Source organism: Gymnodraco acuticeps, unplaced genomic scaffold (assembly GCF_902827175.1).
Source record: "Gymnodraco acuticeps unplaced genomic scaffold, fGymAcu1.1, whole genome shotgun sequence".
In the NCBI taxonomy this organism is placed as follows: domain Eukaryota; kingdom Metazoa; phylum Chordata; class Actinopteri; order Perciformes; family Bathydraconidae; genus Gymnodraco; species Gymnodraco acuticeps.
In genome coordinates, this window is record NW_022990501.1 from 406,036 (window position 1) to 419,641 (window position 13,606).

The window sequence follows — 13,606 nt, forward strand, 5'->3', positions numbered from 1 at the left end:
AAGCAGCAAGAATGTTATCTTCAATTGATAATAAATGTATGCTTTTTCATACAGGTCAGATAAGGTCCCAGAATTGCGATCACAATTGCATCTGCCCATTGTTGCACATCCACAAAGCACGTGAAGCACACACACAAAAGTACAAGTTGTCATAGATACTGTTTTTCCAATATACATATATTTCATGATGTTCATCAATATAATAAGACATTGATAGATTTACACTACAATTATTTTATGTACTTTTAGTTTTTCATTCAGTCTCCTCTTCTTTACGTTGAGTCAGCCTTGTTTAATTTCTAATCCCATACCAAATGACAGCACAATAAATCTATCAATAAATAAAAGCAAAGGGGGGAAAAAAGATCAAACGTAGCACATTGCCCATGATCCTCCAGTCTTGTCCCTCCTGAAAGTCCAGAAGACCAGGGGCAATATGGGCCTTCATTCAAGAAACCCAAGTCCCAAAGATAAATCAAAATCGTTCCTCAAAAATAAACCGATTTAAACAAAAAAGATATCTCATAGATACAAACAGCAATCTGATGTAAACTGTAGAATCATTCTAAGCATTCTGGACAATTTAAGGTAAAAATACTTTTTTTTCCCATTGACTTCCCATTTTCTTTACCTTTACCCATCAGTGTTTACATACAAACAGTTCAGTGACATCTGGAGTTATTACTTAATTGATGCGAAAAGAAAAACACAATATTTGGTTTGAAAATAAAACATATATTGAGTAGAATATTGTAACATTATAGCAATCCAGTGAACATTCAGAGACTCAAAAGGTTCCCTCCCATTGCTGCATTCAAGCCATTTGGGGGGGGGGGTAAACGTTGCTCTGTACGTTTACACGGGTATAACTCAAACTTTCGTAGATGGTCTGCACACTTTTTTTGTGGTGTTGGCCATTTCCAATTGCCTCCCAAATGACACGAATGCAGCGTTTAAGTTTCAATGAACAATTCTTGAGGTTGACAAAAGACAATATTCTCCACAGACTCATGTTCCCATCCCACCAAAACGGATAAACCACAACAAAAAAAGTGCCACGGTGTTAAAATAGATACGCACTCCTTTTCGAACAGACAGTAAAGTAGCGGAACAAACGAGAGCACTCACTTCATTTTCACCACTGTGACCAAATGTGTTGAGCACTCAACCGTTGGATCCATGGATAACACAGAAGTCCTACCCCAATCAGTAGAGTTATTTCACTTCAGCCCACTGTGTGGTTAACTACTGCATGATGGCTAAAAGGACCACATTTGTAACCCTATGGTGATGTTCTATTGCCGAAAACCCAATTTTACACTTTGCTAATATAGTTTTGTCCTCATATATATTTTGGTAAATTGCTAATACCTTAAACCTGAGGATATAGGACCCCCTACCCCCCAAAACACCCCCATATTACAACACCAAACAATGCAGATTTTTTTTAAACGTTTTTCTAGGTTTATTTTTAATAGCTATAGTTAGTTTATGTCTTTTCATTTTAGAACTTGGCAGCACTATGGAGACAAAAGAAGAAGAGTTGTGCTATTATTAGTTATAGGATCATGGGTCGGAATATTTGTTACGGATTAAAGAGGCTCTCCCGGGGCGGACTGTATTTGAGATTTGAAGCACTCGGCCCTTGTGTTTTGGTTTAACTTGCATATTAGAATGGCACACTCACAAGCCAAACTGACACACCATATAAATAGTGTGTAAAAGGTCCTGTGATCTGTGGATAAATCGGGTATAAGCTAGTTCAAACAGACTTGTATAGTTAGGATAACCTGTTTCTCTCCGCTTGTTTTTGATGGCAATTGGCAGCGTAAGCATGGAAATCTGGTCTTTGGTAATCTTCTGCAGTTTACTTTTGCTCTGTCGGGAGGGGGAGGAGGGGGTTTGCTAAGGTTAGGGTCCTAATAGAATGGCCGGCAGATCTGCGACCTGTCTACTTTTGTACTTTAGTGGTCAAGGAAACAACGTGCACTCACTCTGAGATTTAAGCGGCCTAATCTGTCGGGATAAACTAGGGATATTCCCCACACAGAGCTATTCTAACACACACACACACACACACACACACACACACACACACACACACCACACCACACCACACCACACCACACCCACGCGCACACACACACCCACGCACACACACACTTTAGGATTCTGAATCAGTAAGTAAGTTGAGCAAAAGGGGGGCAGGTTGGTCTACTCAGCTGGTGAGGAAGGTAAAAAGTCATGTTGAAAAGAGACAAGGCTACTAAGGCTTTACACACACGTTTTGAAATATCGTAGTGTTTTTTTAAAATAGTTTTCCAAAGACTCTTGTCCATCATTTGAGTTTTTTTTACAAGGACATTAGTGGCAGTAGGAGCATGAGCTGAGTTGCTTCCTGTTCAGTATGTATTAATGCACACTTAAAAATCCTCTGTTTCATGAGACAGAAATGTTATAGAATAAGTGATTTCCAATGTTTTTAAGGTCTTAGATTAGATCTTAAAATAGCTTCAAATCAACACACTTGTATGTGTAGGTTTATATCATCTTGTATACATGTGTACAAGGCCTTAGTTTGACTCTTAAAAACCAGGCGCATCATGTTTCCTGCTCAAGTAGCCTACAAGGTAGAACACACAGGAGTAGATGCCGGAACATGTAAAACAAAAAAGGTTTTTTAAGACTAGACCAGCGAGGGCACCAGTGAAAGAAAGAATTGCAATAAGAATAGAAGCCTCTCCCTTGTTGCTTGGCAGTGTATAACGCACAGAGCTGAATTACAAAAAACACACCAGACAGAGGTAAAGAGGAGCTCACTGCTGTTGGCAGCAGATAGCACTGATTGCACACTTCCTCTTTACCTGTCTGTATCACACAAAAATATACTATAATAAAAATAGAATCTATTATATTTAAAAAAAGAAAAAAAAGGCCTTAACTATAGGGAGAAACACTGAGACAGAACCACTGCGCTAGCACGACACTCGTCTTCGGAGTGCTACTTTTATATATTTTTTGAATAATTGCTTCTCACGTTTCTTGTCGCTAAACCTTAGACAGTAACACTTCTGAGCCTACCCCGAAGTTGCTGACCTAAAACTCAACTGTGAATCTGACATTTTCCTCATTCACCTCTGTCCCTGTTTCTGGATTTGCAAATAAGGCTGAATTGTCTCTTTTTTCTATGTGCTCTTCAAGTGGAGAGGTTTTGCTGCACGAGGATCTCCTTTGGCCAGGCTATTGACCAGCCAGACAGCGCCATCAAAAACAAGGTTGTTTGTGCATTTTAAACAGATTCCTTTTTTTACGCAGTCAGCCACTCCTCCACCGCGCAAGGGTATGTTTGACTGGAACTCTTCTACAGTAACTAATAGAAGTGACTGGAGACGCTTTTCAGTGTCCATGTAAGTAATGGGCCAATCAGAATGAACATTTGCTGTATGGATTTTTTTTCATTTATGCATCGGCCCAATTTGATCTCCTTGCATTTCAAGCCCATATCCACACGAATGACATCTCCACAGTATACTGTAAGTGTAATGTTAAGATGACACCACCCATATTACAAAACATAATCATTTGGACAGATTGAAGGTCTGATCCAAAACTGACCCTTACAGCTATTAACTATAACTATTATTCTCCTATGTTTTGTATGACCGACGTTATAGACACGAGTTCCGTCGCACGTTTTTTTTTTTAAAAGATACTTACACTTACATGTGCTACGGTAAGACCATTTGCACTAGACTGCAATGAAGGAATGTTTTCGAAATAAGACACTACGTAATATTTAAATAAAAAAGAAACATCTACAGACATTGGTCCAATCTATGGCAGTTTAGAAATGATCAGAAGAAATTGACGTGTTCAAGCATGCTGACAGACAGAAGAGGGTTAGGGCGATGAAGATGGAAGGTGTTAGAGGAGCGAAATGGAGAAAGAGAACACAGATTCTGGGAGGATGGAAAGGGCTGAGAAATGATGATGAATACTAGGGATTAGTTTAACAATTCATGCATTACTTGTAGGTTTGATCAATATCAGTGAGCAAAGAAGCTAAGACTTTAACATCAAGTTATAGAAATCTGGGGAAATCTCAAGGGCAGTTTTGTCTGTGTTATAGCCCACTTTTCTGTAACTTGATGATATTTCCTAACACATTTTAGATCTCCGACTTATGTTGGTCTTTCTAAGTGGACACGAGTAACACGGGTGAACTCTAACATAAAATAATATTTCCATCGTGAAATGGAGACGAACTCCACTGTGCAAAAATACACCAAAAAGAGAGAGTAAGCAGGGGACAGACGGATGATGATAACATGCAAGATACACACTTTGATTAATAGGCAGTAGTTAACGCTGAAGCATACGTAAAATTAATACAAAAATTAAAAAATACAAAATGCACACACACACGCACACACACCTACAAAACAGTATATATCAGAATAAAACTCTACAAAGAACTATATATATCAGTTATGTAACAATTATCGCCAACCGTTGTTTCCTTTTCTGTTGTTGCATCGTCACAAGTGTTTGGTTCTCAGTATGGCAGGTTAGAAAAGCCAAGAGGACCCAGAAAGGAGATGGGGCCACACACTCACAGGACAAATATTGACGAGGGTCCAGAGGCGAGGTTGTGGAAGAGGGGGAACCATGGGGCCCTGAAGGTTTAGGGGGGTTATATCGAGGCTATTCGGGAGATATATATAATAAATTATGGTTAATTTTGTGATCAATTTGAGGGTTTCTTTTCTGTTGCAAGGAAAAATTAGACTGGGGTAGGAGCGATTCTTCTTAGGTGCTGAAGTACACTGTAAGAAAAGAAAGAAAGGAAAAGGAGTGTTTGATTCATACTCTGTAAAGTAATGCATAGGTCACCAAACCAACATTTGCTAACAACTTACATTGTCCTGCCTTATATTATTCAACATGTAGGTGTACAATGAGACATTTCGTTTTACAGTTGATTAAAGGGGATTAATCATTCTCATTTTTTAGGTTCATGTATATTGAGTTGCTAATAGAACATGTTTATATGCTTTAATGTCAAAAAACACATTTTAGTTATCAATTTGTCTGTCTGAGTATACAGGTATTCACCATTTGTCTGAAACGCTCTGTTTTAGCACCTGTCTCTTTAAGAACCCCTGTAAAGCTCTAATAGGCTTGCAAAGAAAATAGGCCACACCCATAGAAACAGCATGAGAGTAGAACAGATATTGAACCCATTTGACTAGTTCAAAGAAAAATGGCACTCCGACTCTGATTTGCCAATGGAAATAGAATGAGTTGCCCATTTTTATTACAGTGTTCTTAATATAGTTCACTATCTGTGTACTTTTTAAAGTCTTTGTTTAAAATGTTATGTATGCACCATTACATCAAGTCAAATTCCTCGTACGGCAATAAACCTGTTTCTGATTCACCTCTCACAGTTCTTTGCAATAAATGGCCGCTGCTCTGACCATCCTGCTGCCTTGATTCAAATGTCTGTTCTACTCTATTTCTATAGGATTTTCTTAGCAATGATAGTTCTCTAGCCTTAGTGGCATTACTGAAACAGATGGGGCGGTATATTCTTATGAGCCTGCACATCTTAATGACTAGACAGCCAATGAGAAACTGACTGGGTTGTCTTATTTTACAGTTTGTGCCTTGGAAGGCACATGTTTTCGCACAAGCAATGAAAAAACATTTTCATAACATGTGAAGTCCATTGAGATTACAAATCTGTGTTGATTATGGATGGTTTCTTACCAACAATGACGATGAGGACAATCAGGCATATCACACCCAGGATAATCATCATCTGTAGTCAGGGGGTTTCAGAAAAGTTCATTAGAAAAGCAGTCAAAATGGTCATTTCTTTCGGATAGTATTTGTATCTAAACACAGTCATTTCATCTGTTTCTGTCTTGTTAATAAATCATAATTATTGTTCTCATCTGTCTGTAAACAGGGAAGCTTAAGGCTGCTTTAATAAGCAGGCACTTGCTATTCGAGTAAGCGTGCCTGCATGATCTCACCTTGGCATTCTTCCACCAGTATTTATTCTTCAGTTTAGCAGCGCTGGTCTCAAACTGAGAGGCTCCAGCCTGCAGGGCGTCGGCCCTGTCGTCCAATTCTGACAGCTTCTGATCACGCTCCAGAACCTTATCCACGTTTACACGCATGATATCCACCACCTGGGGAGAGACACCAGATAACCATGTCGATTATTCAAGTTTTACATCAAATCATGTTGAAATGTGTATTGATTGTGAGCAATAAGAGAAGATTAGATTACCAACAGGTGACTATTGAAATATGTTTAAAGCGTAAATGTTGTCACAACATGTCTTTGGGTTTGAGGAGAGGTGTTTACTCACCTCATCCACCTGCGCCTGCGTCTGCTGCAGACGACGGTTGCTGGTGAGGTTGGGGGGCTGATTCACTCCATCAGCTCCAGGGGCTCCAGCTGGGGCAGACCTAATGATACAAAACATTTAAAGAATCAGTGGTTATATTAAGCTTCTGCAACAAGATATGACAGTAGGTTTCCCATGTGTATTCTAATACAGAAGACACATCCAAGGTAACAAGAATGATATCAGTTTATTAAACTTAAAGGTGGGGTAGGTCATTTTGGAGAAACCAGCTCGAGTGCGCTAGAATTTGAAAATACACAGCGGGAAAAAATCTACCACTTCCTGACAGAGCTCCTCCTCCAACACACACGAACGCGCACATGACCAATGAGGGCATGCGATAAGTGTGTGCACAGATGGAAGGCTGACAGGCAGGTAGGCCATCCAGTTACTTTAGCTAAAGTGTATCTCGAGCCGGTTTCTCAAACGTACCTACCCCACCTTTAATACATTTTTACATTTAACCATATCTTAAATGTTTGATTTTCTAATTGTTCACAAGAAAGCTCATTTGATTGGTTCAATGTTTGATTAGGTGTCTTACTGTGCCCTTCCTAAATTACAGTTTCAGAGTAAAGTGCTCATATACTGCAATAAAGATTTCACATCCAATCACACCCTATGATCAATCAAGATATGTACCTTGCAGCCTGCATTACAAGTCATGCTATATCCTTTTGAAAAGTGTCTGATAGGAATCACATGTATTATGTTGTCTTTGAGGCGGTATGTGGGAAAACAAGCTACTATGTGAATGATAGAAATGTGTTGGGTTAAGACGATTCATGTTAACCATGTTTCATACAGTGACACATAGGAAAGATTACTATATGAGAATTGTAAATGTATGTGTGAAATGTAGCGATGTGATGTGTGTCCATGATGTCACTAGAATTGGGTTTATGACTGTATATCAATACATGGGTACCTTGCCCCACTCCTGCTCTATGATATTTGATAACTGTTACTCATACGTATGTTAGCAAGGGGCTACAAATGTTAATGTGTGGTGCTTCCAAATATATCATTTGAGCGAACTGGTTGTTGTTTTGAAATGACTGAGTTAGTATATTTGCTCACAGATTGTGGGATGTAGCTGTGGATCGAACATTACCTGGAGCTAACAGATGACGGCAAAATCATGGAAACACAAGATCTGCTGCTTATGAAAGATATGGAAGATTGCACCCATTTATGTTGGCTTTTGAGATTCAAGTTAGAATCAGATCTCATTTGTAGGACGTTAGATTTTCTGAGTTTGAATAACGAAAATATCTGTGTGTAAGCGCGAGAGCCCAGCTAATGACCTACTTTAACAAAGATAATTGACTACCACGCACCACTAATGACCTCAGTGAGAGAAAGGCAGTGAAAGCAAGAGCGGCATTTACATTGAAAAGTGAAAGAATGTCTGGTCATTATGTTGACACGTACTTGTTTGCAGCAGGAAAAACACATCACCACAAATATTCAAAGTATACTTGGTATATCTTTATTTCTTGATTCTCAACCGGTTCCATCGAGGCCCCTGTTGGTGATTGTGTACATCTTACATGATAGAATAACAAACTGTGTTGAGTGACAGCAAAAACCACAGACCATCAAAAAGAATCATGTTTCAGCTGAGGGACAACCTACCTAAATAAACAGTATTGGTATCATTGCCCTATTAGTCAGATTCAGGAAATATGCATACATAAAGAAACCCTAAAATCCAGTGCATCTTGACATTGAATGTTGTCTCATCTCTAAAGTGAAAATGGAACCCTGCATATCACTACAGCAAGCAGAAAAACCGTGTGATATTCTGTGTCCATATTAATGACGTTATATCATCATGTAATTCCCTCAAACATGATGACACTTCCTATAGCAGGCTAGCAGCAGATTGATACATTAAAAAACAAATGAAGAATGTTTAAAATACTTCAATATTTAATGAAGTAGTGGAGTAGCCCAGCAGGCTACATTCTGCCAGCTTTATTGCTATCTATCTAGCCGGAGTAATCAATACATTAGACAATGAAGCAGTTTCTAAAATTAGAATGTGAGATTGATTAAGTCTGTAGTATCTCCTGGCAAAGTAACCTTGGTTGTAACTCAGTGTGAGAAAGAACTCTGTATAAAGGTCACCTTTACACGCTCACACATCACTAATCCTCTAACAACAACAAATACCTTTCAATAGGGCCCTGATGGTGCCGGTGGTCCCTGTCGATGCCAACCAGCCCTAATAGAAACCCACAATGTGAAATACACAAGGCTGCTTGCAGTGTACGGGAGGATTTCTATTATGAATTTCAAATGAAGATATACTTCATGTGTTGGATGAAGAATGGTTGACATTCCCTGCCTATACATTACACTCTATCGCTTCGATGTAATCACAGTGTGGTTCGTTTCACTTGTCTGCAAAGATTATTATCACCTCTGAACTAACACCTCAACCAACCAGGACCAGTCATTATTGCACCGACAACATGTCCCCCCAGGCTCCACTTCCTGTGAACTCTGCCTACTGGGTTTGATGGAGGGCAAACTGGGTGTTCCTAGACGGGTGTTTTGTAACTGTTTTAATCCTTGCCACTTTGGTGCTTAATCCTTACTTGAACATGATAAACTGAGGGTGGTCTCTATATGCTCCACCTATGGCATATGTAATGGTGATACCACCACCTCTTTATTGATAGATGTATTGATTACAGTGATATGTTCAGAAGATATTGGTGATCAATAAAGCCTGTTCAACCTATTTCCCTTGATTCAAAATCTCAACCACCATTAGGCCATAGATGCCCATCTTTTGACAAAGAAATCTGCCTACCTGCTGGTCAAATTGCACGTGGAGGTAGCATAATAGACATAGCATAATAACACATCACAATAAAGGTTAAACAACAGAACAGTAATAATAGGAATTAACCTTTGAAACATAAAAAAGATTCATGTTTGTCATGAAGATGAAATAATAAAAATGGCTCCTGCGACACCTGTGCAAGGTTTAAGGACTCACTGATATAATGGTGTATCTCATTTTACACACCTTACATTTACATATTTAGATAAAATATCATAGCATCATTTTTTATTTGATTATTTTTATGTGACACTAGCTACTCTGTTCTTTGACCCTGAGAAATAATGTTTAGAAAATGCATAATTTGCTTGGTTTCAGATATTATTAAGAATATATGTTATGTTTGTCAAAGGGTGGCAAGCATAAACAGCTGTCTTTCTATGTTAGGCGGGTTTCTTTGACAAGCCCTAAGGTTTTTTTTGTATTCCACCTGTGCATTGTCTTAGGTTCTTTTATTATGTAACCTTGTTTCTTTCCTCATCATACGCACACACAAAGACATAAAGAATGGATTTCTGTTTGTTTGCTAACTGTCATGGGAAAAGCACCCTGTCTGACTTTGAGCACTGGAGAGCGACATTTCAGCACTGGACAGCGCCTCAGCAGCCAGACCAGAAGCTGTCTGATCCAGCCTCACTGTCCCATTCTGTCTGATGTCTCTGAACCTGACCCACACAACACTCACTTTCTCCCCTGTCTGACTGTATACAGGGACACACAAGGCATACATAACGTCCTGTAACACATCACGACGAGGCCTGTAAATACAGTGCAAGCCTACAACATAGAGGGCGGGGAGCTTCCTTATATGGGGGGTTGGATTTCAAACACTTGGATGAAAAAATACAACCAACATGTCGGTGACAAATGTAACATACAGCCCACAGAGGGAGCAGACATGTCGCCCCAGCTCAATGACATGTCGTGTGTCGGCAGCAACGTTTTAACACAAACTGACAGGTGAGGTTGTCACGGCTCTTCTTTCCTACCCCATTCATATAATTGTACAAAACAAAAGGGGAGAAACAATCGACAGGGAGGTGGACATTTTACAGGTTCCATTTCCCCCTGAACTCTGCCTGAAATATGGTGAGATATATAGCTGTACGCCCTCGCACGACAATCGACGACATACAGTAGGAGGCTAGGCTATCCCCACCCCCCGCTGTGGGTTGCAAATATCACGTAAACTAGGCCTAAGCCTACTTCAGAGCTAATAATATAATCGTCTATAAGCAGGTCTTTGGAGTGTTCGTCGAATAATGTCGACGCGATAAATGTTCAACCTGGTGCCCTTGCTGTTTCTTGAATTAGCTTAATCGTCACCTGTGGTTCAGCGAGACTCAGAAAGAAAAGGCCTGTAAATGTTGAGTAAGGACAACAGGGTTTTTGTACACGGTGTATTCTTCATGTGGTTTTAATTAGCCTGTGGGTAATCGCACACATACGGTGTCCTTTCAAACTAAACCAGTCCAAACTGGAAAAGATGCGCGCGTGCTGGCTCCGGTCGGCGAAAAGCACGAGACGGTTAAATAAAAAAAGGCACGCGACAGACAAAGAACTAGTTTATCGTGTAAAAGCCGAACAAATAAGCTTATAATGTGTTTAAAGGCGATACACCCTCCGTATGCTCCAAGGTTAGGCCGACGCTTTAGCCTCTACATTTTACGTTCGGATCATATTGGATAAATAACAGGTGTAAAATGAAATTCAACAGCAGTATTTATCAAAGATATACTGACTAACGTGAGACCTTTTACATAGCCCCTGTATTTAATGGAAAATACACACAAGAGACCATTCAGACATCATTAATCCCACGTAGCCTGACAACATCCGTCGTGAGGACGATATTCATTAATAAATTAGTATTTAGAAAAAAAGAGTGCCTTAACGATGTTGTACTCACATTTTCCTGGTTGTATTGGCTGGACAGCTGTGCTGAAATCCGGACTGGAAATGTAAGCGCTTAGTAAGTGGCTGGCTGGCAGATGGATGTGGATTGCCTTCTGCGCTCCTCTCTACCCTCTGGCTCCCTTTGGTTGGTTATTGTGCCGTTTCCCTGCCTATATAGCCTAGGAGGAGCACTGGCTTGTATCTGTACAGACTGAGATGCGTTTCCTCCTCCCTATAAAAAGCTATTTTCCTCTTCCTATTTCTACGGCCGATGAGGCACCTGCAGGCTAATTCCGGAGCCCGGCGCTGTCAGAGTCCGTGCAGTAATGAAGGAGTAATACGGAGCCGCCTGGATTAGGTGGACAAAGATGGCTCAGTGACGTCAATCGCGGCGAGTTTCATGTTGAAATGGGTGACCACCGGAGACTTCAAACACACCGTTTTATCGCCCAGAACAGCACCGTTTTATATATTTAAGTGGTTAAGGGGACTCTCAGCACATTTCCTTTGCATGCATTACATGTCATGGTCTTGTTTGGGTTTAAAGCTTCATTAAAGGGGCTTATTTCGACTACAAGTCTGTGTGACAACAAAATGGCGTTCCTCAAAAGGGGGTGTGGCCAGCATCTCAGTGCGTGTTTGGTTATCATTCATAGTAAATATGGACAGGGATGTAGTGGAGAGTAAATCCACCTGCAAATCATTTACCAGCCTTTTGGTCGAGGAACAAGACTTCACTGTTATTTCAGGTTAATCTGCATTACATCCAGTGTGCTGCTGTTAATTGTAAAACATAATCCTGACATAATTATATGTGGGGGTCATAGGTTCCATTTCTGCTCCTTTAGTAGATCCCCAAGCAAAGCAAAACAAAATCACACAATTACTCATAAACAATATAAGGCAAGAAAAAAACGAGAGGGGTACGTTTTCATTAATTTTGCATTTTGAGAATAAAGTCAAAAGGTTGATAAGGCAACATGTTGAAATTAAATATAACCATGGTTTCCCTGAATCTTTTACTCTTTCTTGTATCGTGGAAATTAAAATCACTAATTTTTTCCCCCCCTTAATGTCCATAATAAAAAAAACCTCAGGTCTGCACACAGCGTCCCTTGTTAACTAATACAAACTGTAATGTAACATTTTCTTAATAACAAAGTAAAATGTTGCTTCACTAGCTGGTCAAACAAAGCATACACATATCAAGTTAACAATCCTGAAGACCTTTTAAGGCTAAATGTACTTTTCTTCAATTATGATCAGTTAAGAAACACACAAATCAAACTCTCCACCTGTAAGTTAACCCTTACAGAGGTTGAGGCTGTAATGTATTTGTTCGTTATTTAGTCAATTCAAAATGAGCCAAGATTGAGTTTTTCAAAGAAGCAGCACTAAACTGGAGTTACTTCTACATGCAATTGTAGCACAAGTTGTAAATAACATCACTTAAAATACAAAAATATTCAACACATAACAAGGGGTTGTCCTGCATGTCACTGGAAGTAGACAGAACATGTATGCACACTGGCTCCATATGCATTTCACTTTAATATAGAAATGGAAATGGAGTGTGAAACGTTTTTGTCCTACTTAGTATTGTTATGTCAAAACTAAGAAAAAACATTTGAAATCAGACAGTTGATCTTTTTACTGAACATGTCTATGAGTTCCTCTCCTGCTTTTCTTTGGCTATCAACAACACCATCAGCTGCCGTTTGTTTTTCACCTTATTTAATCCTCAATTTTTATAAATTATTCAAGCCATACAATTACAGAGCTTCACTGCAACTTTTTTTTTAACCACATAATGCAATCTTTTAACCATAACAAGTGTCATCTGAACCCGGCCTGTACAAATGATGGATATTTTGTGTGGTTCCAAGGAGGAAGTAGTTTCAGTCTTTTGGTTCATTGGGTGACTCACACTCTTAAGAGCCCACATGGTGGTGCTATAGGACAGCTCTGTTTGAAAGCCTGCAACCAGTGTTGTTGTTTTGAAAAGTGTGCAGTGTTACACACGTTCTGTATTTACAATGATGTCACACTAGTCAGTTTGTCTTCTCTTCGGGGGTTATCTGCAGAAATCCAACCCTGTTAGAGTATACTGTCGCCTTTAGAAAACATCAGAAGAGAATGCAGCTGGTAAATGTTTCGAGAAGAAATCTGGAATTATAAAATCCTTTTGTGCAACATATTTTATATTTTTATACCTGGTTCTGAATGTGGGAAACACAATGCTAAGTAAACGTTTTATATATTGTATTTATGGAATCCTTTAACTCATTATTTTTTATTCTGGAACATTTCAATTTAAAACAGAATAAAGCTTTGTAGGTCATATTAATATACGTTTCCTAATTACATATGCTAATCATCCATCTTTTCTGAGCTTTATGGCAGGAAATAAAGAAACAAATGTAATTATTAA

General features: G+C 39.3%; 1 protein-coding gene across 1 annotated transcript; it reads right to left on the reverse strand.

Moving 5' to 3' along the window:
- Nucleotides 1-149: 149 nt before the first annotated feature.
- vamp2 (vesicle-associated membrane protein 2) lies at nucleotides 150-11,567 on the reverse strand. The gene is made up of 5 exons (XM_034226558.1): nucleotides 11,189-11,567; nucleotides 6,384-6,483; nucleotides 6,042-6,200; nucleotides 5,773-5,824; nucleotides 150-4,826 (listed from the first exon to the last, which is right to left on the reverse strand). Coding segments are annotated over exons 1-5 (330 nt in total). The 5' UTR covers nucleotides 11,191-11,567; the 3' UTR covers nucleotides 150-4,809.
- Nucleotides 11,568-13,606: the final 2,039 nt, after the last annotated feature.

Coding starts and splice junctions, on each gene's coding strand:
- vamp2 (XM_034226558.1), bottom strand. Junction 6,201..6,383: donor CGCAGGCGCAGGTGGATGAG/GTGAGTAAACAC, acceptor GTCTCTCCCCAG/GTGGTGGATATCATGCGTGT. Junction 5,825..6,041: donor ACTGGTGGAAGAATGCCAAG/GTGAGATCATGC, acceptor CCCTGACTACAG/ATGATGATTATCCTGGGTGT.